General features: G+C 38.0%; 1 protein-coding gene across 1 annotated transcript; it reads right to left on the reverse strand.

Annotated features, from left to right (window-relative positions):
- Positions 1–1,897: 1,897 nt before the first annotated feature.
- LOC104408802 (catenin alpha-2-like) lies at positions 1,898–20,858 on the reverse strand (the record flags this gene model as incomplete). Its single annotated transcript, XM_010018518.1, has 4 exons — positions 1,898–2,101; positions 14,106–14,372; positions 16,889–17,008; positions 20,692–20,858. Coding segments are annotated over 4 exons (758 nt in total), but the record flags the coding sequence as incomplete, so codon positions are not given.
- Positions 20,859–26,932: the final 6,074 nt, after the last annotated feature.

Below are 26,932 nucleotides of genomic sequence, written 5' to 3' on the forward strand. Positions count from 1 at the left end.
AAACAACTGAATTGAGACCCCTACTTTCACTGTCTGTACTTAGATACAGAAACCTAAATTTAGGTGTCTTAATCTGCAAAACTGAATCCAACCCCTTGTATCTGCAAAGATCAGCATGGAAGACAACAATTAATGCAATATCATTATCAAATTCTATCATCCCAAATGTGTTTAAATTAGAAGTAATTCACTTTACGTAACTTAAGTACACATTCAGTTCTTACAGTGTTTACTCAATAGCTGTAAAAAATAGCTTAAATTGATTCCACTCCAATATAAAGTAGGAAAATAAAAAAATACAACAATTGTGCAGCTCAGACTAAGTAGAACAGGAAAAGAAAAAAAAAAAAAGAAGGACTAGAAATTCAAATAACATATTGCAGTAACCATAAAAAGATGCTCACACAATTATGTGTTTAAGTAAAAGCTATGAAATTACATTAGCCACCCTTCAGTGTGGTTTTCAATGCCTACAGTAGTTTAAAACTCTCTGTTTCTGGTCAAAGGGCAAACTGCATTGTTTCCAAAAACCTGAGGGCACCACAATAAAATAAGAAGACAAAATCCATCAGTTCTCAGAGGTTTTTTTAAAGACCTTTAAAGATTACACCTTATGGCAGTAGCTCAACTAAACAAGATTCTGTAGGAAGCAATCCAGCAATTCTTAGCCATTCTTCCACCACAGTCTCATCACCTAGTACCTAATGCTATCTTTATCATTGCTAACACCTTACACAGCAGCATAGACTCTGCTTTCATTCACAGTGCAAAAACCTTTCAACTCTCACTCCATAAAAACTAAAAGGAAATAATATTTGCTTTTAAATTCTCCATCAAAAACAACTATTCCACGAGATGACTCCGTTACATGGAATAATGGAAACATCACAGTTAATTTTGAACTGTACAATAAAACGTCTAAAGGACTGAAGTTTGCACTATTGATATGGCATTGTATCACTACCAAGCAGCTATAACAGCACCAGTGAAAATAACCATGTTAGAGGTTCATCCTGGAACAGCCTCTTCAACCTTATTTTGATGATTCTAGTAAAATAGGATCAGAATGTGCCACCTGATACTCTGGTAGCAATGATAGACAAGTCAGACAAGACAACAGCATAGCATCAGATGCTCACTTTGAAACCTGTTTGCCAACATTTCAGTTAAAGGTTGTTGAAGTTGTTTAGGACTTTTTCACACATCCTCCAAACGAGACAGTAATAGTTTATGAGTTTTAACACATTGTTGGGTGGAGAGAATTTTCTAGTATAAGTTATGCAGAACAAAAGCACTACAGGTTAACATCAGGTTGAACAACTTAACACCACTTGAAACCCTACAGCTGCCAGTTGTATGTAATGTACTGCAGATACCTTTCTTTGTGTGAACAGCTACTTTTATAGCAACTGAGTATTTTAACAGCTCCAACACCAAGTGAAAACCTTCACTGGTTTAACCCACAGAGCAAACAGACAACTGTACATGAGTATCTATAGGTGACATGCTACTAAGTAAACGCAACGACCACCAACACACGGTGAAAATCAACTGCATTCACTTTCATTAAGAAAAGTCTTGGGCCACTGCCCACTTACATTGCTTGCCCTTAGTTGTCATTTTAAAGGTACTTTACCTCAAAAGGAATACTTGTTGCCTATTTATTGCATAAGAACAAACTTTAATGTAAAACATTCCTATAAGCTTCCGATTGTACCAAACTTCTGCCAAAAGTTTGCAAAACTTTAAAAAGCCAAATAAATCAAACAGCATTACCTTTACTCCTGGCATAGAGACACATTGTTGGTTTTCTTAAATAGCAAAGTCATAGCAATAGCCTCAGAAAAGTTTTATCATCAACTGAAGAAGCAGCCAGTAAGAAGAGTATGTAACTTACATTATTCATGTACTCGCTGAGCAGGTCCTGCAGCGCCTGCCTCACGGCATTGCACTCGGCGACAATGCGTTCCCGGCGGTCATCTCGTGTGCAGGAGGAGTCTGCCATCAGCGCTGCTCCACTGATGATGCTCTCCAGCCTTTCTTCAAGGGATGGTCTGAAACGGGCCTCACTGAAAGTCATCGGGTCTAAAATGATTTTGTTCTAAAAGACAAAATATGAGTGGGAAGATTATGGGTCTTTGGCATTTTACCAGTGTCTCTTATTTCAGTGGCTTCACGGGGTTTTTAGCCTTTCATATAAATAAATTATCTACCAAGTTCCTGAAATATCAGTATTACAGAAATCTCTGGTAGCTCTGAAATCCTAATATATGAATAAAATTAAAGATAATTTTCTATATAAACAATTCTATATATAAATACTTCACAACCTATAGCTATAAAAAACACAACTGGTTCGAATACATATTTGGGAAGCACATAGTATAAGACAAATCAACACAAAATACCATAGGATTAATGCAATCTGCGTGTGTCTCTCTTCATATATTACACGTATATACTTCAACTTCAAGTAAACTAACATTGTTCCCTGAATCTTCTGAAAATTTCTTGGATATTCAGGAAATTCATATGAAAGGTGCAAGTTATTTATGACAGAAGAGAAGGTAGAATAACTAATTCCTCCTAATTATTTTTATTAGTAGACTGAACTGCTGAAATGCTACTAGATTATCTCAGAATTAAGTGGAAAATACTTAAGTGTTTTAAATCAGGAATAAGCACTGATTTCTTAACTAAAAAGAGAGCACTGCAGGAAGACAACCTAAAAAAAACCCACCTTTAATTTGGCAAATAGGCTACTGGTTAGCAAAATATCTTTATTCCCTATAAAAAAATGATTTTCAAAGACTGCTTTCTATTAAAGACATTTTAATTCACTGCTAAACACTTGTGTACCTTAGATAGCAAATTCATTACCAAACATCAAATAGGGCTAAACCACATAGATTCTACCCTATCAGTGTACAGCCTTCTGTAATATTATGAGTTTTGAGTCACCACTAGATTATATTCTGACCTGCTTTTCTCCTTTTGTAGTTCAAGGCAGCAAATACAAAAGCAACAATCACCTGCTCCCACTTACAGGCACATTACCACTACCATGTAATGCTGTAATCACACAAGGTTTCATTAACTGCATATTGCCAAAAAATGCTCTGTAAGATGCACACTTATTTGAGCTTTAAAAGAAAATAAATCATGAAATAGGAATGAAAAAGAAAAGCATTTTGTTTCCTAATATGTCTATTTTAATGCACATTGGATTATTGCTAGTGAACCATTTTAATGTTCACAAGATTTTGATAACTTTATGATTAGCTGATTTCCTTTACTATCCAAAGCCGATCAACAAGCATTAAGCCAAATGATACAGTTAATCTGAAAAAATACAGTAAGTGTATTAAAATACAAATCAGGATTTAGGGACATGACATCTGCCTTTAACACTGAAAACTGGATCAGTTCATTATAAATCAGAATATGCTCAAATGAAAGGAAGCTAATTTCTGATTCCAAGTGAATATGTTTTGTCTAATTCAGCAGGACAAGGCTTTTACAAAAGATCTGCTTATTTCTCAATATAAAACTTCCAATTAACTCCATACACAAAAACCATAACTCTCATTACTACACAGGGAAAGTGGAATGAAGCCCTGAGAAATCTACAGCTTAACTGAATGCACAGCAGTTAACAGTGACAAACATAAGGATGTCAGGTACTTTATAAGGATTCATTATTTAATAAAAAGGACAAATAGAAGAATTTAAACCAGATAGAGTATTGCTCCAGCTCCAGGAACTGCTGACTTGGCAGAAATAAATGCAGCGTTACCCACAATGTGCAATACTATCTCACATGTATCTTCTGAGGTCTGTGTTTCACAGCAGTAAGCAGAGGAGTTTTACAAGCACCTAAATTAGAAACGACTTCTCCAAGAGTTTGGCCTATGCGTATTTATGTAGCTGTGCCTTTCAGTCAAATGATAATACTTGGGATTTTCAGAAATCAGTTACATGAATTCATTTTCACAGCATAATTTAGTAGTAGTAAGAAATTGCATCAAATGAACTATCTTAGCAATTTAGGCCACTATAAGAAAAAATTATCTGCATGCTTCACATTATTTCCAGTGTTTCCTTATTCAAATCTGGTTGAGGTTTAGAATGACCATGAAATGGTTATGTTAATAGTCATATGGGGTTTTTTGCTTTGTTTCCAAATGACCATAAAAATGATTATTAACAAAGTCAGGAAGGACTTTCCTTGAGACTAGAGGATTTCCAACAGCCAACATACGTTCTACTTGTAGCAAACCTCTTTCCCAAGCCATAAACTCCATCAAAGCAACATCCATAAAGCACTATGGCAATTTTCATGTTTCAGTGATAGCGACATAACCAGTCCTTCCAGAAATGCCTCACTTTTCCTTCTCTTCCTTATAGCTATAGATGTAAGGTTCTCTACCTACACAGCAAATTTCAAAGAGCAGATCTTGCACCTCTCAGCGAGTTATGAATCATTTTTCTTCTTAGAGGTTTTGAAAACTCTAACACTCAATCTTCTATGACACCCAAAGACCTACCAAGAATGTGTTCCTGGACTATTTCCATCCTTTTCGAGCCTTGAGGATGAACAAGTTGCAGATCAAATACCTCTGATCACTGAAACCCAACTATTTTCACAAGCAGATATGTCATGCTCCATGAATAAGTTTAGGAAATCAGTACAGGCTAAAGGCAAACACCATTTACATTTTAAATAATGAAGTGTGTATCATGGAGGGTATCAAACAAGAATAAATTATCATGAACACTAATAAACAATCAGGTCTGATCTTTATGGTATGACCTTTCATGTAATGAAATTTAAAATATCAGACAAATTACTCATACCCCAACTAAAAATATTGAAAATAACTACATACCCTACATCAATGCATTATATTACCAGAAAGCACATAATCATTGAAACGGGAAATTTATCTGCATAGGAATATCTTTTTTAACAACATCAAAAAAACCGGGTTTATTAGAAATATGAAGAAAACCAAACCCAAAATACTAAATTTAATTAATCGTTTAAAACAATTTTACAACTCCAAAAGCACTACAATTACTGTATCATCATCTGAGTTTTCCAAATTAATTATATGCTCTTGCAAAATCTTAACTGCTATGGGCATTGCCTTATTGCTCATCAAAAAACCACTCGGCTACTGGGTTCTGTAAGCAGAAAGTCTTCAGGGAATTTCAGCAGCTTCTCCAGAACCACAGCTTTTTCTTCTTTTTTAAACACATAAGTGATGTTAATGATTTGGGGGGTTGGGGGGTGGGAGGAAAGAGAGGAAAGGGAAGTTCTGAAAAAGCTGAAAATCAGCCAACATAAAATGTATTCAAATTCATTCCTAAGTCAATGGATACAATCATAAACTTTGCCAATGCTCAGCATTTTGGTAAGCTTAAAAATAAAGCACATGGAAAGCATTATTTGTTTGAAAATACTAAATAGCTTCAATGAAACCACAGCACCTTAAAGCTGGTAACAGAGAGGTTCCTAAATTAGAGCTCTGCTATCACTCATAATAAAGGTTGTGACAAATAAAATTTTGGGAGGTAAAAAAGAGGAACCAAGCAACTGGTCTGCAGAGTTCTCCTGTTTGTAGATTTAGGTGTATTTGTGCCACAGGGAAGATCGGAGTCTTACTTTCATATAGATTCCTTCTAAAACTCCCCCCTCAATTACCTCCCATACAATCTCTGAGTGGACAAGCAGGGATTCAGTATTTCCTTGTACTTCCTTAATTTTATTCTTGTGTATAAGGATAGGGAGAGTAACAATGGCCTCTGTTGGGCCCTTTATACAATTTTGTGTGCTCTGTCCTTTAAAACACGCAAAACCTCCACTGAAACAGGTGGTTTCCTCTTGTCATTGAGTCAAAACGAATTTTAAAAGAAACTATCAAGTCACATAACAGAAATTCAATATCAGCTTGTTCTGTTCTAATGAGAAACATTTTAAAAGCACTGATTAGAAAAAATACACACACAGAAAACCCAAACCAAGACTAAAAACCCGGAAACAACTCATGCGCTTCTAAAGGAAGGAAGGAAAGTTGAATTGATTATTCACTCATATTGCCAAAGACAGGAAAGACATCTTTGGAGGCATAATAATAGACTTGTGAAACTAATATAAGGAGAAAAACACACAAATCTTAAGCTTGAAAAATATTTGTAAAGATGATGTAGTGGCATAAAGGTGATAAAGGAGCTGTTGCAATCACAGCACTGTCTAGCTGAAACTCTGCAGGGGGAAGAATTACCCTGGACAGAACAGAAATATCTTTCAAGAAAGAAACTTCTGTATAAGACATTTTTAAGAAAATTTACATCCAACACAACCCCAGTAAACTCAAGTGATGGATTATGTACCATGGGAAGCTGCACAGCACAATAGAGACACTTAAATTCAATTGAGGGCTTTGTATTTCCTTTATTAACTCTTACGTTAATGTTGTATTAAAAGGTTGGACCAGATGATACTCGAGATCCCTCCCAACCTGGAACTCTATGATTCTATGAATCTGTTGTGCAACTCTGGACAAATGAAGCCTCCTTTCCTCCATATCTCTTTTTACACTTTATCAATTCATCTACTTAGAATGTAAAACCTGCAGAGCAGAGACCATTCCCTAACATTCTTCTCAGTGATTTAGCACAATGAAAATACAATTTTTAAGGCAAACGCCACTACAAAGTAAGCACTATGTCAGAAGAAGGAATCAAAATCACAGTGACAAATGGCATGAAAAAATCAAATTGATAGATACCTTAAATAATGTCACAACCACATGACAGTATGAGAAACTGCCTTGTAAAAAGAAGCAGGTAATACACTGAGGGATCCAGTTTTCAGAACAACTTGGGAGACAAGACTCTATAAATAAGAGTGTTCAATGTATTTCTTTGTCAGAAGTACCTGCACTACTGTGAAAACAAATGCAGTGTGCTCGTGGTTTGGTTTCTGTACGTGTGTCAGTGTTCCCCAAACTGCTAACAAGGCTATTTAGTTCTTGTTTTGTGATAACTCAAGTGTTTCTACCTGTCACCGTGCTGCGTTCCACAGACACACCACACAGCTATGATCTGAAGAAATAAGAACAATGTGACCATGCGATACCACACTGCAGCTTCTGATGAGCAGGTCTGATGTGATAAAAGAACAGAGAACTAATTCAGAGATGTAAGTGAATTTCTTTCCTCCTGGTACAGCGGGATGACTGAATTCATACTAGTTGAATAAGTAGATGAATAAGACACTCAGGTAAGAAGTGCACACAGTCAAGAGCAGACACAGTAGCAACAGCCCCCAACTTCTCAGCCCCCTCCTATCTCTATTCTCTAAATAGAAATGGAGATATTGTTTCCCTGAAATATTGGTGGTGTTCACAAACACATACTTGAGTTATATGAGCATCCTAGAGGTGCTATACAAACATAACAGTGCCAAGTATAGTTGAATTGTAAAATTTCACTTACTGCTATTTTTGAGCTATTATATGCAACTTGACAAATATGTAATATCTTTTTAACAGTTCAGATATTCATACTTATTATTTACAACGAAGTAAGCAGGGTAAAAGCTCCAGGGAGACCTTAGAGCAGCTCCAGGGCCTAAAGGGGCTCCAGGAAACCTGGAGAGGGGCTTTGGACAAGGGCCTGCAGGGACAGGACAAGGGGAATGGCTTGAACCTGCCAGAGGGAGATTGAGATGAGCTCTGGGGCAGAAGCTCTTCCCTGGGAGGGTGCTGAGGCGCTGGCACAGGGTGCCCAGAGAAGCTGTGGCTGCCCCATTCCTGGCAGTGGTCAAGGGCAGGTTGGACACAGGGGCTTGGAGCAACCTGCTCTAGTGGAAGGTGTCCCTGCCCTGTGTAGGAGGTTGGAAGTGGAGGAGCTTTAAGGTGCTTCCAAGCCCAACCTATTCTAGGGTTCTATCTTTAACAAATCTGTTTGGATGAGGATTCACTACGAATTCTCCTTTGCAAATAAACTGGTTACTGTCCTGCCACAAACCAGTAGTACTACAGGTTTTTAACAGGAAAGCCCATGAAGCGCCTGGCATGTTGGCATACTACTTTATCTGCCATCATGTAGTATAATAAAACTTACAAATAGTATTTTTGATTACTAGATCTTTCCGCAATACTAATTTACTCCCAGGAGCATTCCGGGGGAGAGTGGGAAGGTGGGAGAGGAATGCCTTAAAAATAAAAATAGGGAAATCCACTAGATGGTGCTCTTACACCGAAAATACAGAGCAGCCGCCCCGTCCTCACTGCTAAAGGTGACTGAACACAAGATCCTAACTGCCACTAAGCAAGGGTGCTTCATATACAGAGTTCACATTTTTGCTATGCATTTGATACGAAAATCCTGTTATTTCCAGTGCTCCTTTATACTCTGGAGCTGGCACTTCCATAATAATATATACACATCCCTATGCATACATAAGCACAGATAAAACATTAATAATAATCTGTCATAAAGCCAACTACTAGGTTTGAAAGTAGAATGAACTTCTAAAACAGATTATAAAAACAATTTAGACTCATAGAATCCCAGACTGGTTTGTGTTGAAGGGACCTTAAAGCTCCTCCAGCTCCAACCCCTGCCACGGGCAGGACACCTTCCACTAGAGCAGGTTGCTCCAAGCCCCTGTGTCCAACCTGCCCTTGAACACTGCCAGGGATGGGGCAGCCACAGCTTCTCTGGGCACCCTGTGCCAGCACCTCAGCACCCTCACAGGGAAGAGCTTCTGCCTAAGATCTAGTCTGAATCTACCCTCAATCTAAACTCAATTTGAGTTTCTTGCTGCTAAATTATTCACGTTCTGCATGGAAAATTCAGGAGTGGTGGGGAAGGGAGGAGGGAACAAACACGCACAAAAGTAGCACACAGAAGGCAAGTGCAGCAGTAAGATGGGAGAAAAAGCTTGATTGGCCCCTTGGCATCATCAGGACCATGAAAATCCATGCTGCTTATTCCTCTCTTGAAAGGTCAGTTCTGCACCTTATAAGATATTTTTCTATGAACAAGTAAAGTTTTTATGGATACTATAAAATACAGTTTTGTGCTGTTGTTCATTATTTTCTTAATACGTTGCAGATAACCAGTCTGTGACTTTTTCCCCACTAAGGAGGGATCTGAGGAGAGCAGAAAGTGCCTAAAGTTCTCACTGAATAGACTCCTCCTGTTCTACTGAATAGACGGAGCTTCTGAAGCAAAGGGATGCAGCCCAACTGCCTTCAAACGTGAAATGACTCAACACCATTCCATTTTAAAAGCCACTTCAGCTGCACAAAAGAAAATATCCTGTACTTCATTCAAAGTCATATATGAGGTTATCTGAATTTGAAACACATTTTCTCCATCGCACACTAACACAAGCATTCCTATTTAAATTCAATATGTAACTACCACTACACAGCAACAGCCATTTGGCTGTCCTTCCCTAGATGCTGAAGCTCAACAAGTGCAGTTTCCAATTGCTACGTGGGACGTGCAGCAATATGTCTGAAACAGCTTCTTATGGTTGCAATACTGAAACAACCATGCTTCGATTCTTCTTTTGAAGCTCACATTTTGCCCTTTTCTCTCCAGTATCACAAATCACTTCTCTGAAGAGCAGATTTACAAGGAAATTGAGACTTCCATAAATATTCTACAAAATCTGTTCTCAGGATGAACTTTTAGGACAGTTATTTGTCCAAAAAGCAACAACATTTTACAGGCAGTCGCTTAATAATACAGCATCTCTTCTGTCCACGACCTTTATGTCACATTTTAACTGCTCTTAATTTTATTACCAAAAAACCCCAGCTTGCTGTTGCTGTACCCAAGTATTCTATCTTTTCAGTGTCTATGTCTTTTTCCCCCTCATTACTCACTTATTAGATCTTTCACTCCATTTAAAGAGCACTGCGTTCACTAGCCCTGAAAAAGATTCCTGAAGGATTATTAATCTCTTTGAGAAATATGCTATGATAGTCCATTTATTAAGTATGAACTCCATTTTACAGCCTGGAGGACAGTGATCAGTGCCATCAGACACCACTTCTCATGAGATGTTGTCATCTCCCAAATGGTAGAGTTACACCCTTCCAAAATGTACTAAAGATTGAGTTATTCTGCCTGGAGTTTTTCTCTTCAAATCCTTCTCATAACAAACAAAGTTTACATTTTCAATACCTCAGGACCTATCCCAAGTACAGAAACACCTCAAGTACCAAAAATCATCGTAACCACCTCTTTCAGCTCACAACCAGGTCAATTCCACTATAATCCAAACTGTTTTCATATTCATTTTATACCCAATGTGATTTTGAAATCAGAGTAAAGGGGTGACATGCACAGGCACAGCAGTTTAAGATGGATCAACATTGCTGATAAGCAACTTTAAAAGTAAATGGATGTGTGCACACACAGAGAAGCAATAAGTAAGTGGACTAACAAATAACATGAAGTACAGGTTGTGTCTGTTTAGCATGTAGTAAAAAGCAAGCGCTATATATATACACTTTAACAAATACAGTATCATTTTGTTTCATTGATAGATCCAGAACTTGCTAATTTATTATAGACACACACACAAACACGAAACTCGAGGACAAAGTCAGTTAAGCCATCTCATCAGCTGGAAATGGAAAGAAGGCTTTTTGGTCCTTTTTCCCTTTAGATGTCTTTTCCTCCCCCAAGTCAGAAACTTTATCAATTCATTTTATCCTTAACTTATAATTTGTTGTAGACAATCCAAGCCTTGCTCCAAACACAGAAATACTCCTTTTTATAGAGCTATGGTGTATGCATAGTAAATATCTTTGTATTTACAAGTGTTAGAGCTACCCTTACAGCATTGTACAAGAATAATTACACTCATCTTTACTCAGTTTGACAGGTAGGTCCTGTCTCTGGAACACATCATGATGGCTATGGAGAAAGCACAGAGGGTACCAGATGAACCAATCCCACAACACTCAGCATGTGACAACACAAGTCCCTTGAAAACCAGAATGGCTGCAACCTTACAGACCAGAAGTACCATTTCCTGAGCCAAAACAGAATATTTTCAGAGTTCACATTAACAAACTTCTCCATGTAACTTGAGTAAATTTTGGCAAGCGTCTTGAGGGAAGGAACAAGGCGCATCCTCTGTTGCAGTAAGAACCCAGAAATATTTAGTGAGTGCACAACATATACCAAATTTTACTAATAAATTACTTCACTAATAAACCAGGAATATCTGTATTTAAATGATCTACAATTAAAGCAGGAACATTTAAGTTGAAGGAAAAAAACCAAGGCATTAAACACATACTTTTGTAATCAACTTCAAACAGTACTTTAAAGCAGCAAATCCAACAAGAAAGATTCATGAACACTCCTCATTTCTACATAAATTATCTCCAAGAGCAATAAATGACAACTCTTTCCAAAACTTTGCTGCTAATAACTCAGAGTTTACTTTATACAAGTCACCACTGTATAGAGTATGACAATTAACATGACACCTATTTAAACACAATAGCTGAAGTGCTTAGAATAGGTAGAATAATTATTTATATTACATGTGATGATATTTGGAATGAGAAAGTATTCAGATGACTTACACTACAGGTATTTGAAGCATTAAGCCACGGAATGCTGATCCTGAAAGTTGAAATGATAAAGGCTGAGAAGTGTGAAATATTATAGGAAAACCTGTAAACTTATTTTATATATAGGATTATCATCTCATCCTACAATACATGGTTTAGTATGCACTTCATACCAAATACATACTTATCTCAATCAATATGACTGATACTGTAAAATAAATGCACTATAAAGTTTACTTTCACTAGAAGTCATAAACTTTCCCTTGCTGAAACAATATATTGCCAGCATAAAAATCAAACTTTTTTCATCACCCTCTTTTTACCCATGACATAGTTTCAGTAGTCTGGTAAGCTTTCCTGCTCTCTTACTTGTAAAACATAAGGATAAATGCACAATCATCCCACCATCACAGCTATTAATTTCTGCTTTCCTGGAGTTTGGGGAATGTTGTTTCAGTTGCAAAATTAGGTGTGAATAATCTCATTCAACAGTGAGGCAAAACAGTAAATATTGCTAGAATGAAGATAAAACAATAGCTTCAACCTTTGTATCCTCATAAGTCAGACAAGAAAGTTTTCATTCAGTTATTTCAAATTAGAAGGAGAAAACTCTCAAAACTGACAAGCTGGTTTTCCACACGTAGTTGCAAACAGAACACGATACCATAGATACACGTCTCACATACTCATTCGTGATGCCTGCAGTATCACATAGAGAGGAAAAGACTTTACCTGTGGAGAAAAATGATGAACAAATATTCTCTCAAAGAGGCAAAGGAAACTATCAGATGTCTCACAGAGTCTTCACTGAATTTACTTTCACTAAGCACAACTCCTCTTTGCATTCAACAGCAGCCTTTTCCAGAGAGCAGCAGCAGCATCATCAGTTTGGGACTGAGAAGTCACATGTTGTCCGTTCCTGTCTGTCAAACCTCTGTTGTCCATAACACACAAAGCCCCCCACAAAAGCCAAAGTAACCAGATCAAACAGGGATGTTATTTGCAGGATCTTACCAATAAGGGACCTGTGAGCTGAGGAGGCTCTAAAAACCATGCAGAATTCCTTAAATCTTGACCCACAATAATTATACAGGAAAAAATAGATCTAGAAATATAGATATTAAAAAGAAATAAATCTGTATAATTGATGCAGGCATTGCTGTTTCATTGACTTGAAAAGCACACAGTGGAACTGGAGGCAACCTCTGCATCCTACAGTTGTTCTTCTTCATGGTTTTACTCTCTTGTCACTTCCTACACCTACCCACTCGTTTCCTGCTGTCATGTTTCCCCTCTAAACCCATTTCCCTTTTGCTATTATTTGTATACTCATTCTCTGCCATTTTTCAGTATCTTAGTTAATCTTGAAGCTTCCCTTGGTCTTATAATATAATCCTTGATCCTATTTAGGGAGTCCCAAGGGATACTGTTTATAAAGGGGTATTGATCCCACGGGGTAATAGGTTAAAACTTAAACAGCAGAGACTGAGGTTAGGTATAAGGAAGACATTCTTTCCTGTGAGGGTGCTGATGCTACCCCCTCCAAAATAGACCCAATGACAGTAAACCACAGATGCAGTGACAAGACATGAGATGAACCACCTGCACTACACCTTCACTTTCAGTGCTAAATACAACAGAATTGAGTAGCTCCTGATCGTTTTTGACAGATGCCTGTACTGTAACGTGTGTATGAAAGTGAAAAGGACACCATTCCCTAACAATCGTAACAAACCCTTACCCAAAGTCAGAATGAAAGAGGAAAATATTTCCACATACTGTCTGCAATTAAGTTTAGGGTTTTTTTTTCCACTTTATAAAGAACAGTCCTCGTGTGAGACAGGGAAAAATCATAAGATAGGACTGGCAATGATATTAACAGTTCAATACTTAGCTGTTAGGAAACCTGTTTAAGCAAAACCGTAGCTATTGCTGGAAGGGACACTGCAGCACTTTGCCTGCAGCTGAAGTGACTGGTATCAGCTGCGTTTGAAAGATGCTTTTTCCATATCTTTGATTAACAGAAATACTGATTCAAGTTGAATGTTAATGTTTCCTGGATACCCAGCTCTATTACCATGTATATTTTATTGTCTTGGCTTCTTGACTTGCCAGGCAAACATCATTTTGCCATTCAACTGATCACAGATCTTGGTCACAGAATTAAGCTTCCAGATTAATCAGACTTTGAGGTTAGAACCACGTAGATAAATTTTTCAAGGACATTATGGCAAAAGAGGACTGTCCCTCTATCACAGCCACTGCATATGAGCACAAATAACTCCTTATAATTCAAATCCATTAGCAGCAAACAACTATTCCTCATTAAAAATGACACAAATCAATGTCTGCACTTTGCCTTTGCAGTCTTAGGAAATGGACCTGAATGAAAAGGGAAATGTGAGTCCTGTTCAAGAACCACTTAGTTAAAAGCTCTATAGATTGCATGGAGAAGCACTTTGTTTTCCATACACCTCTAATACTTACATCAAACTCATTTAGTGCAGCAGCGAGCTCTCCGATGCCAGTGTGCCCCTTGTTCTCATCAGTGGGCGAGGTGGCCTGGGCAGCATTGGAGATACCAGCAATTGCTTCTTGTACTTGCTTGAAGACATAGTCTCTGTTGGCCCTCGTGGCTGCAACATCAGGGTGACGGAGGAACGCTTGGGATGCAGTGTACAGCATAGTGGCATTCTTCTTCAGAGCACCTCGGGCTGCAGCCATTTCATCCCTGCAGTGAGGATCTTTCAGTTCCTATGTAAAAACATTTATAGTTGCAAATGAAAGTTCTCATGTCAGGATTTATATAAGCCTATGCAGCTTAAGCATCCATGCAAAAATACCATCTAGTGATTTTGCAGAGATGGAATCAATGACAGAATCTACCATAGATGCCAGGTTGGACGGGGCTTGGAGCAACCTGTCTAGTGGAAGTTATCCCTGCCCATGGCAGGCGGTTGGAGCTAAATGATCTTTAAGGTCCCTTCCAATCTATCAGTCTATGATAAATCCCCCTCCTACCCAAAAAAGTCCATTGTGACTTCCTTTCTGCTCACAATATCTTCTTAGCAAAACTCTATATTATTCAAAGGCCCACAGAAAATCCACATAAACCATTCCAAAGTAATCTTCCTGATTGACTGGATTCACCCTGATGATTCCATAAAGGTAATGCCAGTGCAAGCATCCTGCTACATGAGGGCGTTTTGCCATATTTTTTATATACTACATGTCCTTTTTAAAAATATCTACCTTATTTTATTAAAAACCCCATGAAAATAAAAAAAATATATTGATTAATGTCTTTAGTTCTTAAAGACCTATTATGCCTTCCATTATTTTTAGCCTTTATTCATTTTTTGCTTCATTCCTCGTACCATTTAGTGTTTGTTTTAATAACACATACTTTGTCTCCCATGACAACAAGCATCAGATACTGTACAATGTTACCAGGATAACATGACACTGTCTTATTATCTGATCCATGAATTTATTTAATTATAGAACATATCACGCTGCCCATGAAAGCCTTTCAAATATTAGTTAGGGTAGTCCTAACAGTATTCCTAAGGAATAACAAAACATTAGTATACCCCTCTTAAAACTACAAACAAAGAAGTCTGGAGACCTGGAATAGGTTGCCCAAGGAAGTTGTGAATGCTCCAACCCTGGAGGTGTTCAAGGCCAGGCTGGACAGAGCCTTGGGCGACATAGTTTAGTGTGAGGTGTCCCTGCTTATGGCAGGGGGGGTTGGAACTAGATGATCTTAAGGTCCTTTCCAACCCAAACTATTCTATGATTCTATGATATTCACACATAGAATCTATGGCAAAAATTAAGGAGCAGCCCAGATACTCTGGATTTAAAGGTTCTACCCATTGATAATTTAAACCACACATAACTGACAGGTAGCAGTTTTCAGAGTTAAGTTCCTAAAAACTTTTATCAGGCTACAAAAGAGAGGAGATGAAAAGTATGAACATCTAAGTAGCAAGTTCTTATGCTGTAACGATTTTTCAGTTATATGGGAAACCTTATTGACATTGAAAAAATACACCTGAAGAAGAATGCTTTAAAAGGTTCAGAACTACAAATTTCTGTTATCTTTTCACACCTCCAGTGAGAACTTTAGAGACCTGTACCTCCACTGGCTGTCACATTTTTCTCTTTTTCCCATATTAGTAGCTATAATTTCACTCGGGATATACCTGTACATACAGAATAGTACTGCTCATATAGTGACTAGATTCTACATTTTTAACTCATTTAATTTCAGTCTCTCAAAAAAAAAGTTATATTTCATTAAGAGTCCTAGAATGGTTCGGGTTGGAAAGGACCTTAAAGTTCATCCAGTTCCAACCCCCTGCCATGGGCAGGGACACCTTCCACTAGAGCAGGTTGCTCCAAGCCCTGTCCAACCTGACCTTGAACACTGCCAGGCCCATTTGCATGTGAAGCACAAGTGATGGTGGCTGTTTGACAAGACTATACAATAACTGATAAGAAACACAACAGTGATACAGAAGTAAATTGTCATTACTGTAAGACAGAAATTAAAGCAAATATATGGATGAATATGGAAAGCCCACTTTCTAAATCCACTGTGCTATGCAATACAAAAACAACACACCCCTGAATGTCTGGTTGTATTCAAATACAACCAAAGTCAGAGAGACTTCATGCAACTCAACAGTGGCAGCAGCATCTGGACTCTTACAGAGAAGAGTGTTCAAGAGAAAATTATCTTTATTGCAAAGTTGTACAATTGCAGGCGCTGAATAAATGTTATCGTGACTTTCTGGTCTTTTTTCCATCTGCCTTAGTAATGATAGCAGAGTACTTGCTTTTTTAAGTATTTGAAAATTAATAATGATGGGTTTAAGCATAATGTAGATTTCTGTTCTTCCTGAATTTGAATTATACTACGCTACCAAAAAGCTCATGCTTTACCAGCTGTCACAGTGACCTCAAATCACCATAGGTTAGAATTAAATGGGAGTAATCATCAACTGAAAACTATTCTTAACCTCCCAAATCACTTGCCTTTTCACCCTTCATTCTGGTATTAACTGAAGCCATTAAGAAAATATTCTTAAAGAAATTGCATTTATGAAAAATTTCATCATATTAAAAAAAAAAATCAATGGGATTAAATTACAGGCCATGACACAGCAATTACTTATTGCACATTTTCAACCAGACTTAGACTTAAAACACAAGATTTCTAGAAGCAATGCTGACTTTCTCAACCACAGATTTTGTGTACTCACCTGTTGTCGTCTTGCAGCGACATAGTTCAGTTTTACCATCTCTTTTCCAAACTCTTTAAAGCGATTTGCTAAATCTTGCTCATTTGTTGCATTTTTCACTGCTTCTAGTGCTTCCTCCACCTAGAACATAATATATCAACTGTGTAAGCACTTTAATCCGGGTGCACTCTTTGACAAAGTCTGTAACTATTCTACCCAACACTCTCTATTACACGGATCCAATTTAGCTTTCACGTCCATCATTCTACGTGGCTTTATGACAGTCCCACTAACTTTAATTAAGTTTCTTAATAGAGAAGCTGTCCGATAGCCATTCTGCATTACTTTCCATTTACTGTACTTCGGTATCATGTGAAACTAATGTAAAAGGCATAACTATATTAATTTCCCCAGTCACACTTCTCAGATGAGATACAAATTAAATATCTGTGGGGTTAACAAAAAATAAATTGGTATGTTCTTAATGTGTGACACAGGGTTTATGGGAAAACAAAGCCAAGTTATTCATTCTGCACAAGAAATAATGTTTAAGAAGGAAAGTCAGACTTACTGTCAAGATTTGAATTTTCCCTAATATTTCCAAAACTCTATATCTTTGTGAAATAAATGAAACAATAGATTCATAACAGAATATATCTATTACTTCCTTTTTCTCAGCTTTCTGTTTTCCCTTTTCAGTCACTTTAAATTTGAGAAAAGAATCTACCAAAGAAAACAGACCTGCAGTTACTCGGTCATGCTGCAGTTAACAGGCAAAGATACAGACCCCCAGTTATAGCAGCAAGTTCATCTATCAAATCTATTGTGAAACTTTACCTTTTGTACCATAAGAAAAAATATCTGAAGGGATAAAATGCTCTTTTTATACAGCAAAATACAGGACATTTTCCTGTGACTAGGTGGGAATTCAAAGTTGTATTTCTCTCCCTCACAAGATAAAAATGCAATTCCAAGCACAAAGATTGAGAAGTGAAAAGCTTCTATTCATCATTCTATATAAAACCTATAGCTTCAATTCACGAGAAAGTACAAAGACTTGCCATAACATTTTTCCCCTCGAAGAGAATCAGCTAACTGTAATGGGAAATGCAAGAGCAGAGGGTTGCAGCTTACTCTAAGAATGCTGCCGGGAATCCATAAATTCAGCAGTAGCTGGTGTCTAATGAATTTAGAGAAACAGTCATGTGCAGAACCTGCCTTTTCGTCAGCAGTGTGGCTCTCTGTTTTCCTACCAGTCAGAGATGATATTTTTAACTTTTACATACTTTCTACAGATTTACAAATTACAGAGCAGCAGAATAGCAAACCCATATATTTATATTGGAAAATGTAGAACTCAAGCACATAAATCCATAGCTGTTAGGCTGAAAAACTTATATCAAGCCCGAGAGTTGCAAGCTACAGCTTACTCAGAACCCAGTTCCCTTCTCTTTTACTCTTAGACAGAACAGCAGTTTTTAAAGCTGAACAGCCTGACTGCATTAAGCATTAGCACAAATTACAAAGCATCGTTCTATTCGCTAATTTGTTATTGCAGGATTCCTTGCAAAATATGAAAATCCTGATTTCATATCAGGAAGCATTGACTTTACCTGAAACTCCCATTTTCCATATACTTGCAGTATTGCACACAGGCATGACAAACCTATAACTTGTTTTTCTAAGTCCCGTCATTCATGTTGGAGCAAGTTCCCTACCCGCAAAACACCATCACTTCACCCAAGTGACAGGAACACTCAAGTATTGCTCTGATTAACTAGCAAGTAATTAATTACAACAGACTCATACTTTTACATATTCATGATCGCATAATATATTAGTATATGCTATGATTATTACACAAGTGCAATAAGCACTACTACTTATTTCAGTAACATAAAAGATAAGCTAAAATGACCAAGTATCCTTGCAGAAAGCATCTGCATATATTCACTCTAAAACATTAATTAAAATGCACTATTTTCCATGAAGCCTCTGACACGCTTTCAGTGAAAACTGATTACAGTACATTTCGGTATAAAACAGGCTTCATAACTCTGACATGCAGACTGATTTTAATTTATTAAATTTATGGTTACATTACACCAGGCCTTGAATGTTACCGTCAATCTATCAATATAAGAGCTGCTCCTTCATCAATTTTGTAAAATATAAACACTATTTTCCCCCACTAATAGAAATCTCTAACTAGTTTGCTTTATAAAATGGTAAGATAAAAATATTTCCACTGTCAACTCTCAGAAATAAATTACCCTTTTTAACGGGGGTTGGATCTGCCAGCCCCATGCATGCGGTCACTGAGCATATTCTGCTCTTCAAGATCTTGTTTCTCTTGATTACCATTACTCCTCCCCCTCCAAAAAAGTCAAATTTAAAGTTCTTAAGTTGAATTTTCTTGAAAACAACCAGAGACGTCTGACTTCTCGGAAACAGAATTCACAATAACATCTGATAAACGCAGGGATTACAGACCACGCTGCCGTACACTGCCCTTGCAAATGTAGGGTGCAAACTGTGTAAGTAAATACACCCACTCACTGAGCAGTATTAGATATTTGTGCTTTACATAACGTAGTACACTGCTGCAACAGAAGGAAGAAATCTCAGATGCGAGAACAATATTTCTCACTGCTTGTCAAGAGCCTGAATCAAAATTTTAATCATAGTCTTTAATATTATAAACAACAGCTTTTTCCAAAGTGCCTTCCAAGCAAAAGACTATTTGAATTACAGTCGCATGGAGTGTCATAGTGGGGAAAATTAAAAGCATACTTGAGAGAGACAATGCTTGCACTGCACAAAATCAGAGGCACATGCTGACAACTACAAGAGCAGCACTTTGTTCATTAGAGCAGAGCTCGCTAGAACCTCTGCGGAAAAATCTGCCTTTTTCATTATGGAAACTGTTTTCCAACTATTTAGGTTATCTGCACAGTTTGCAAGTTGAAGGGTTCTCATTGTTTTTCCAGAACATATCTTCATTGTACAGTGACACTGTTAAAAAGACATTAAAAAGCAATGAAATACTTTTGGGACAGCTATTACAGTGAAGTAATTCTCCGTCTCCTCTGCTAACCTCGCACATGTACTCTGCAGGCTTTAAGTACTCTTTATATGATTTTCTGCAAAATTTTGTTTTATTTCAGAGTTTTTTGCTTATTTGCTTATGCAATAAAAGTGAAATAGTGCAATAACTATCAAAAAAAAAAATATAAATAATTACACATCCCAGATTCAACTACAAAGTCTTTTAATAGACCTGTATAAAAACATGAATGTTGGCAGCTAAAATCGAATACAGATCCACACCAAGCTATCTGGCAATCTTTAATTCCTCTTTATTCTATTTTTCATCTTTGATGACTGATTACACACTTGTACTACTGTCTCATTCCAAATTCAAGATTCTATCTTTTGAGGCATCCAGAAATCATGCAAAGAACATGGAACTGTAGTACCTAAACTCTGCCACGAGATAGCAATACTCTACAAAGTACTGAAACAGTGAGGCTAAGATGCGAGGTGAATTAGGTAAATGCATCTGTTCCCAGAAGAAAGCTGTTTAACAGCAGTACTAGTCCAGTATTTTTTTAGCTTCAAGTCTCCAAGTATTAACCTCTGCATAATTAGAAAATCAATGAGACTAATGTAGAACTGCGTGATCTCCTACCTCATTATCAGCACTGTAAGAAAACAGTGAAATACAGTAAGAAACGTGAACAGTGCTATCCATCACGGATTTGTTCCCTATTTTCCTACACACAAACTGCACAAAACCAATACAGGGTATTAAAAATACGTACAATTTTCAGATGTGACAGAAGTCTCATGACATCGGCCATATCAGCCAGGATGAGCAAGCGGGTGACAGCAGAAAGCAAAGCACGGGCAGCCCGCACCATGGTGCCCCGTTTCACAGAGGAGCAGGGGTCATCAGCAAACTCCGAGGAGGCAATTCTCATTGTTTCTCCTAGAATTGGGAAAATAAAGTAATTAAAGAGAGCTTTTACACTTGTATTTTTCCCATGTATAAACAACTTACTACATAAGCTAACACTGTTAAGAAAAAACTCCATGGCTTAGTTACTGGATATGGAAATGCTCAGGAGAAACACGTTTTAAAACACATGCAGCAACTGCCTCAATAGTCCCTGCCTTTATTTCTTTATTACCAAACTGTTCTAGAGTAGGGACCTGTAACAACTAAAAAGGAAACCAAAACACAGACTGCTGAGTGCAACCAGCACAATGTAAGAAAAACAGTAGTGTGTGGTACAGAAATACAGAACCCACCTGCACTGCTAGGGAGGACAGAACAGAGCACCCCAAAGGTATCATCCCAATTGCATCTTTACAATTCTGCCTTCGCACTACATCCTCCTCCTTCACTCCTGCTCCCCAAGTCCTTGTCTTCTTGCTCAGATACTTAATCTGCTCTCCCCATCTGCAAGAACTATCACTCCTACAAAATGAAGACTTTTCCTCCCCTCAAGTCATACACTCAGAGTCATTTAGGCTGGAAAAGACCTCTAAGATAGAGTCCAACTGTAAACCCAGCACTGCAAGTCCACCCGTGCTCTTAAGTGCCACATCTACACATCTTTTAAATACCTCCAGGGACGGTGACTCCGCCACTGCCCTGGGCAGCCTGTTCCAATGCCTGAGCACCCTTTGGGGAAGAAATTGTTCCTAATATCCAACCTAAACCTCCCCTGGTGGAGTTTGTAGCTCTTTCCGCTTGTCCTATCATGTGTTACTTAGGAGAAGAGACTGACCCCAACCTCACTCCAAGCTCCTTTCAGGTAGTTGTAGAGAGCGATAAGGTCCCCCTGCGCCTTCTCTTCTCCAGATGACACCCCCTCCCCCAGCTATTCCTCATCACACTTGTGGTCCAGGCCCTGCACCAGCTCCATTGACTTTCTCTGGACCCACTCCAGCACCTCAGTGTCTCTCTTATAGTGAGGGGCCCAGAACTCAACACAGGATTTGAGGTGCAGCCTCACCAGTGCCCAGTGCAGGGGGACAATCACTGCCCTGGTCCTGTTGGCCACACTATTGCTGATACATGCCAGGATGCTGTTGGCCTTCTTGGCCACCTGAGCTCAAACTGGCTCATATTCAGCCACTGCCAAGCAACACTCCCAGGTCTTTTTCCACCCAGCAGCTTTCCAGCCACTCTTCCCCAAGCCTGTAGTGTTCCACGGGGTGGTTGTGACTCAAGTGCAGGGCCCAGCACTGAGCCTTGTTGAAGTTCCTAATTCCCTTTGTGACCATCACTGCCATGGATTTTACTGCCAATCTCCTCTACTCTCTACCTACTCACCATCCCAAACTGCCCAGATATCCCTACTGTTGTCTCTCTGTGGACAAAACAAAGCACTCTCTTCTGTAACAAATGAAAGATATTGGTGCTGGGACACATTATTCCTGTTGAATTCCAGCACAAGCATCTGATTCAACATGACACTTGGTAACTATATCAAGATTTTTAAGGATGAACTTTACCTCTTTTTTGCAGATGAGACAATTAAGAAAGAATAAACAGTACTTAATGCTAGCAGCACTGAAAAACTTCAGTTCTTCCTGTAAAGCTGAGATCTAAGAGTTTCCAGCTATTAAAGGAAACAGTTTTTTAAAGGAGTAAGACTAGGACTAAGTTGAAATGCAAAAGGAAGACAGGGAGAACCTGAAGGAAATATATGATTGGAAAGAAAGGTGAGCCAAGGACAGCACAATGTATTCAGCGTAGGCAAGCTACCAGCAGCAAAGACCTTGAAAGCAGGAAGCGGGAACTTTTTCCTTTCTCTACTTATGGCAAGGAATGCATTGCATAAATGCGCATCAAAGGTTTTCTAAAGTCATAACCATCTTTCAAAGATTTGACAATCTAATTTAAGCCAACACAGAACATGAAGCTCAACCAAAAAGGTAAATGTTACATTTACTTACACGGAAATATGGTTAACATCGCACCATCAGATAAAATTTGATATGTAAGAAACTCAACAAGTGAAAATAAACACCACACCACTATTAAACTAATAGTTTAACACAGTGGTAATTAAAAAAGAATAGCATATATCTTTTCCTTTCATACGAGACTCACAGAAGACAGTGAAAGGACTAGTACCATGTTTCTTTTACTTGTAACCACCAGGAAAGCATTAATATAGCAGGGAGACCATACAGAAACATAGAACACATACAAGTCTATAATTTTCCAATTGCAAAAGTTCCTTGCAAAATAATATGGTTCTAGATGTAGGAACAGGAACCTGGACCTGTCATTAAAGCTAAAATCTAAGTATTAATACTAATAACTAAACTGTGAGCATTATTGTAGCATCAGAAGTAAAAGCCAACCAATTCCTAATTGTGATGAGAACATCAAGAATGGAGTGACTAGACTATAGAAGTAAACTTAATATGAAATGCTGATGCCCCCAGAAAAACTGACTGGTTCAAAAAGCTTATTAGAATGTATTTGAGCATGCCAGAATCTTAAAAATTGTTCTGAACTAATAAAACATTATTCTAAGCACCAGGGAAAACATGCCTCACTATCTACCTTCAGCCTTGTAGGAAACACTACTTCTTAACAGTGTCAGATGAATACTAATGAAGTGAAAATGCATCATCTGCCTTCAAAATTCAAGAAATGGAAGAAAAAACATGTGTTAAAAAATAGTAAATCAGAGATGTACTATTAATCCAATCTATGAGAAGAACACTTGCGTTAAATTACTTGTAAAGGTTATTGGAAACAAGCCCATACACAAAAAGGGTCCCTCCCAACCCAAACCATTTTGTGATTCTATGAAACCTCTAAACCCACATTCCAGGAGCTTGCTGTCTCCATGATCAGGAGCAACTGAGCTGTCAAGCTCCAGTGGATGACCCCTGCTCAGAGCCAGTTCTAATCAGGTTAGACTGTGCCAGGCTGACTCTTCAATATCCAAGTCAGTGTAGCCGCACAGGGCTGCCCTGCTGCTACACAGCTTTACGACCCTCAGACCTACCGGGGTATCTTCAACATGAACACGTAGACTTGTTCAAAGCATCTCAAATAAGCCAACCTAGCTATGGAATACAATTCCATCAATGTATTACCTGGAATTCTGTTGTGGCTATGCCTAATTACTGTCTTAGCTTTCTTTATACTGTTACCTTTTGCTGAAAGCTCTGTATGCAAGTTGCTTGTTTACAAGCTCAGCGTTTTCTAAAGCATCATAAATTTCAGCAGTTTCTATATTTAAGTTTCGTTGTTCTGACCTTCTTTTCAAAGCACAATTTTATTAATTTATATAATAATACTGAACACCTCTGCAGCTGAATCATAGATTCATAGAATGGTTTGGGTTAGAAGGGACCTTAACGCTCATCTAGTTCTAACCCCCTGACACAGGCAGGGACACCTTCCACTAGACCAGATTCCTTCAAGCCTTGTTCAACCTGGCCTTGAAATAATAGGTTTAGTTTTCACCTATCTTGATATAATACTGCAATCAGGTTGAGAGGCAAACATCATTTCAAATGAGATTTAATATTAATCCAAACTTTGCTATTATTAAAAAATAGAAGATAATTCTGTTTGTCTCCAGTGTAGAAACTCGGGAAGTAATTCTAATGTGAAATCAAAGCATATTTACATTGCTTTTAAGAGCATTATAACAAAATTCAAAACACTCCAGGTGGCATAGCTTCCCATAAGATAATGCAAGTAGTGGGGGGAAGACTTAGTGAATAATTCCCACAGTGAGTAATACCCATCAGAACTCTTTTCCTTGTCATATTACCATTTCAACTTACTATAATTTGCGTGTGGTATACCTTGGGTGATAAGTTGATCATAGACAATTTCAGTAGGAAATTTCCAATGGCTCATTTCTAAGACTGCATGCTTAGATTTCCAGAAGGATGACAGAACTCTCAAAAGATTACTTAAAAGACAATGAACAATCACTTGTCAGATAAAGAGAAAACAGATTTCTAAACAGGCTTGTTGTATGGAGACCTCAGAGCAGCTTCCAGTATCTGAAGGGGGCTACAAGGATGCCAGAGAGGGACTCTTCATCAGTGACTGCAGTGATAGGCCAAGCAGTAATGGATTCAAACTAAAACAGGGGAAGTTCAGGTTAGATCTAAGGAACAAGTTCTTTACAGTAAGGGTGGTGAGGCTGGAACAGGCTGGCCAAGGAAGTTGTGAAAGCTCCATCCCCGGCAGTGTTCAAGGCCCTGTTCAAGTGGACAGGGCCTTGAGCAACCTGGTCTAGTGGAAGTTGTCCCTACCTATGGCAGGGGGGTTGGAACTGGATGATCTACAGGTCCTTTCCATCCTAACCACTTCCAGGGATGGGGTATCCAATCCAAGAGGAAATGGTAGCCAAAGCAAGCTTTGGATTATGGAATCAGACGCCTGTAAATTGTTTTACTTCCATATTGGTACTGAAGAGATTTTGCCATTTTCTGGCAAATTACTAGTCTATAACTTCAGACAAATAATTACTACTGAACTAATGGCCCGTGGCACCAGGAAAACAAGCAGGAAAGTGATCTTCTTAGGTTTGACCATCCAAAGAGATATCACTAATATACTTGAAAATCAACACAGGTAGACAGAGGAAAAATAGGTAGAGGATCAAATACACAGTTTAAAAAGTTTGGATTAGTTATTTAATCTTAGAAAGCTTGAGTTTAGTGAAATAAATCTTAAAAATAATTATGTAGAAAGAATTAAATCATAGAATCATAGAATAGTTAGGGTTGGAAAGGACCTTAAGATCATCTAGTTCCAGCCCCCCTGCCACGAGCAGGGACACCACACACTAAACTATGTCACCCAAGGCTCTGTCCAATCTGGCCTTGAACTCCTCCAGGGTTGGAGCATTCACAACTTCCTTGGGCAACCTATTCCAGTGCCTCAGCACCCTCACTGTGAAGAACTTCTTCCTTATATCTAACCTAAAGTTCCCCTGTTTAAGTTTAAACCCATTACCCCTTGTCCTACCACTAGAAGCAATTAAAAAAGTATTCATATAAGAGTTCATAGCAGGTTGTTTAAAACTTATAAAGAACTAGTGGTTCACAATTTAAAGTCTAATAACCTAGAACAAATAGCTGGTATAGTGGAGGAAGGAATGTCTATCTCAGTGCCAATTAACATTTTTATCCTTGTACAGCAATAGTATCAAACTACTTTTAGGCCAAAGGTACTGTTGGAGCTACAGCAAGACGAATTATTGTCCAGAGAAATCTATTTATCTGGAAACCTATTTATCTGGAAAAAGCCAACCCTACTTATCTTTTTCTTTCAAGACTCATTTCTGTAATCTGTATTAAATTACTTCCAGTGAAAATTAGGTCGACACCGAAAACACAGACATCTCCAGTCATCAGGTCTGCTTCCTTGCCACTGTGACAGTCATGTCATAATATAATTAATAATAATCTTAATATGATAATAACTACACTCATAAACTAATCAAGTTTCCATCTTAGAAATAGCTCAGACATTTAACCCCAGTTAATCCTACTGGAAGGAGGAAAGGCGTTCCAAAACGAACTCCAGAATCTGACAGGGTTTTTTTTCCATTAGAGACACTTTAATGCCATACTGACTGTATTTGTAGATAATTTATATCCATTTCTTCTTGTGCTTCATTCATCCTTTAAATTTAAATAAATAGTATTCTTCCACTGTGTTTCCTATTGTCCCTTTTTTACTTCATGCATTTTTGTGACACGTCATGACAGATTAAAGGCTGTACTTCAGTCTCCTTTTATTGCATAGAATATCCATTCCAATTTAACCATTAAAGCAGCCCTATGAAGTAATTATGTTTCTGGAATACATGTGATAAGAACTGCAGTTTCCTAGGACATAGCATCTGCAGCTCTGAGAAACACTCACCTGCACCTTGCAGGATTCATATACCTTTTCTGTTTGACACAGTGTCAGCCACTTTCTTGCTAGGACCCACACACTAAATTATTCAGCATCTTGCTTTGAGAAGAAAGCCTTCATTTGGTTACACTTTGTAAATG

This window comes from Nestor notabilis, unplaced genomic scaffold (genome assembly GCF_000696875.1).
Source record: "Nestor notabilis isolate BGI_N333 unplaced genomic scaffold, ASM69687v1 scaffold3217, whole genome shotgun sequence".
Classification (NCBI taxonomy): domain Eukaryota; kingdom Metazoa; phylum Chordata; class Aves; order Psittaciformes; family Psittacidae; genus Nestor; species Nestor notabilis.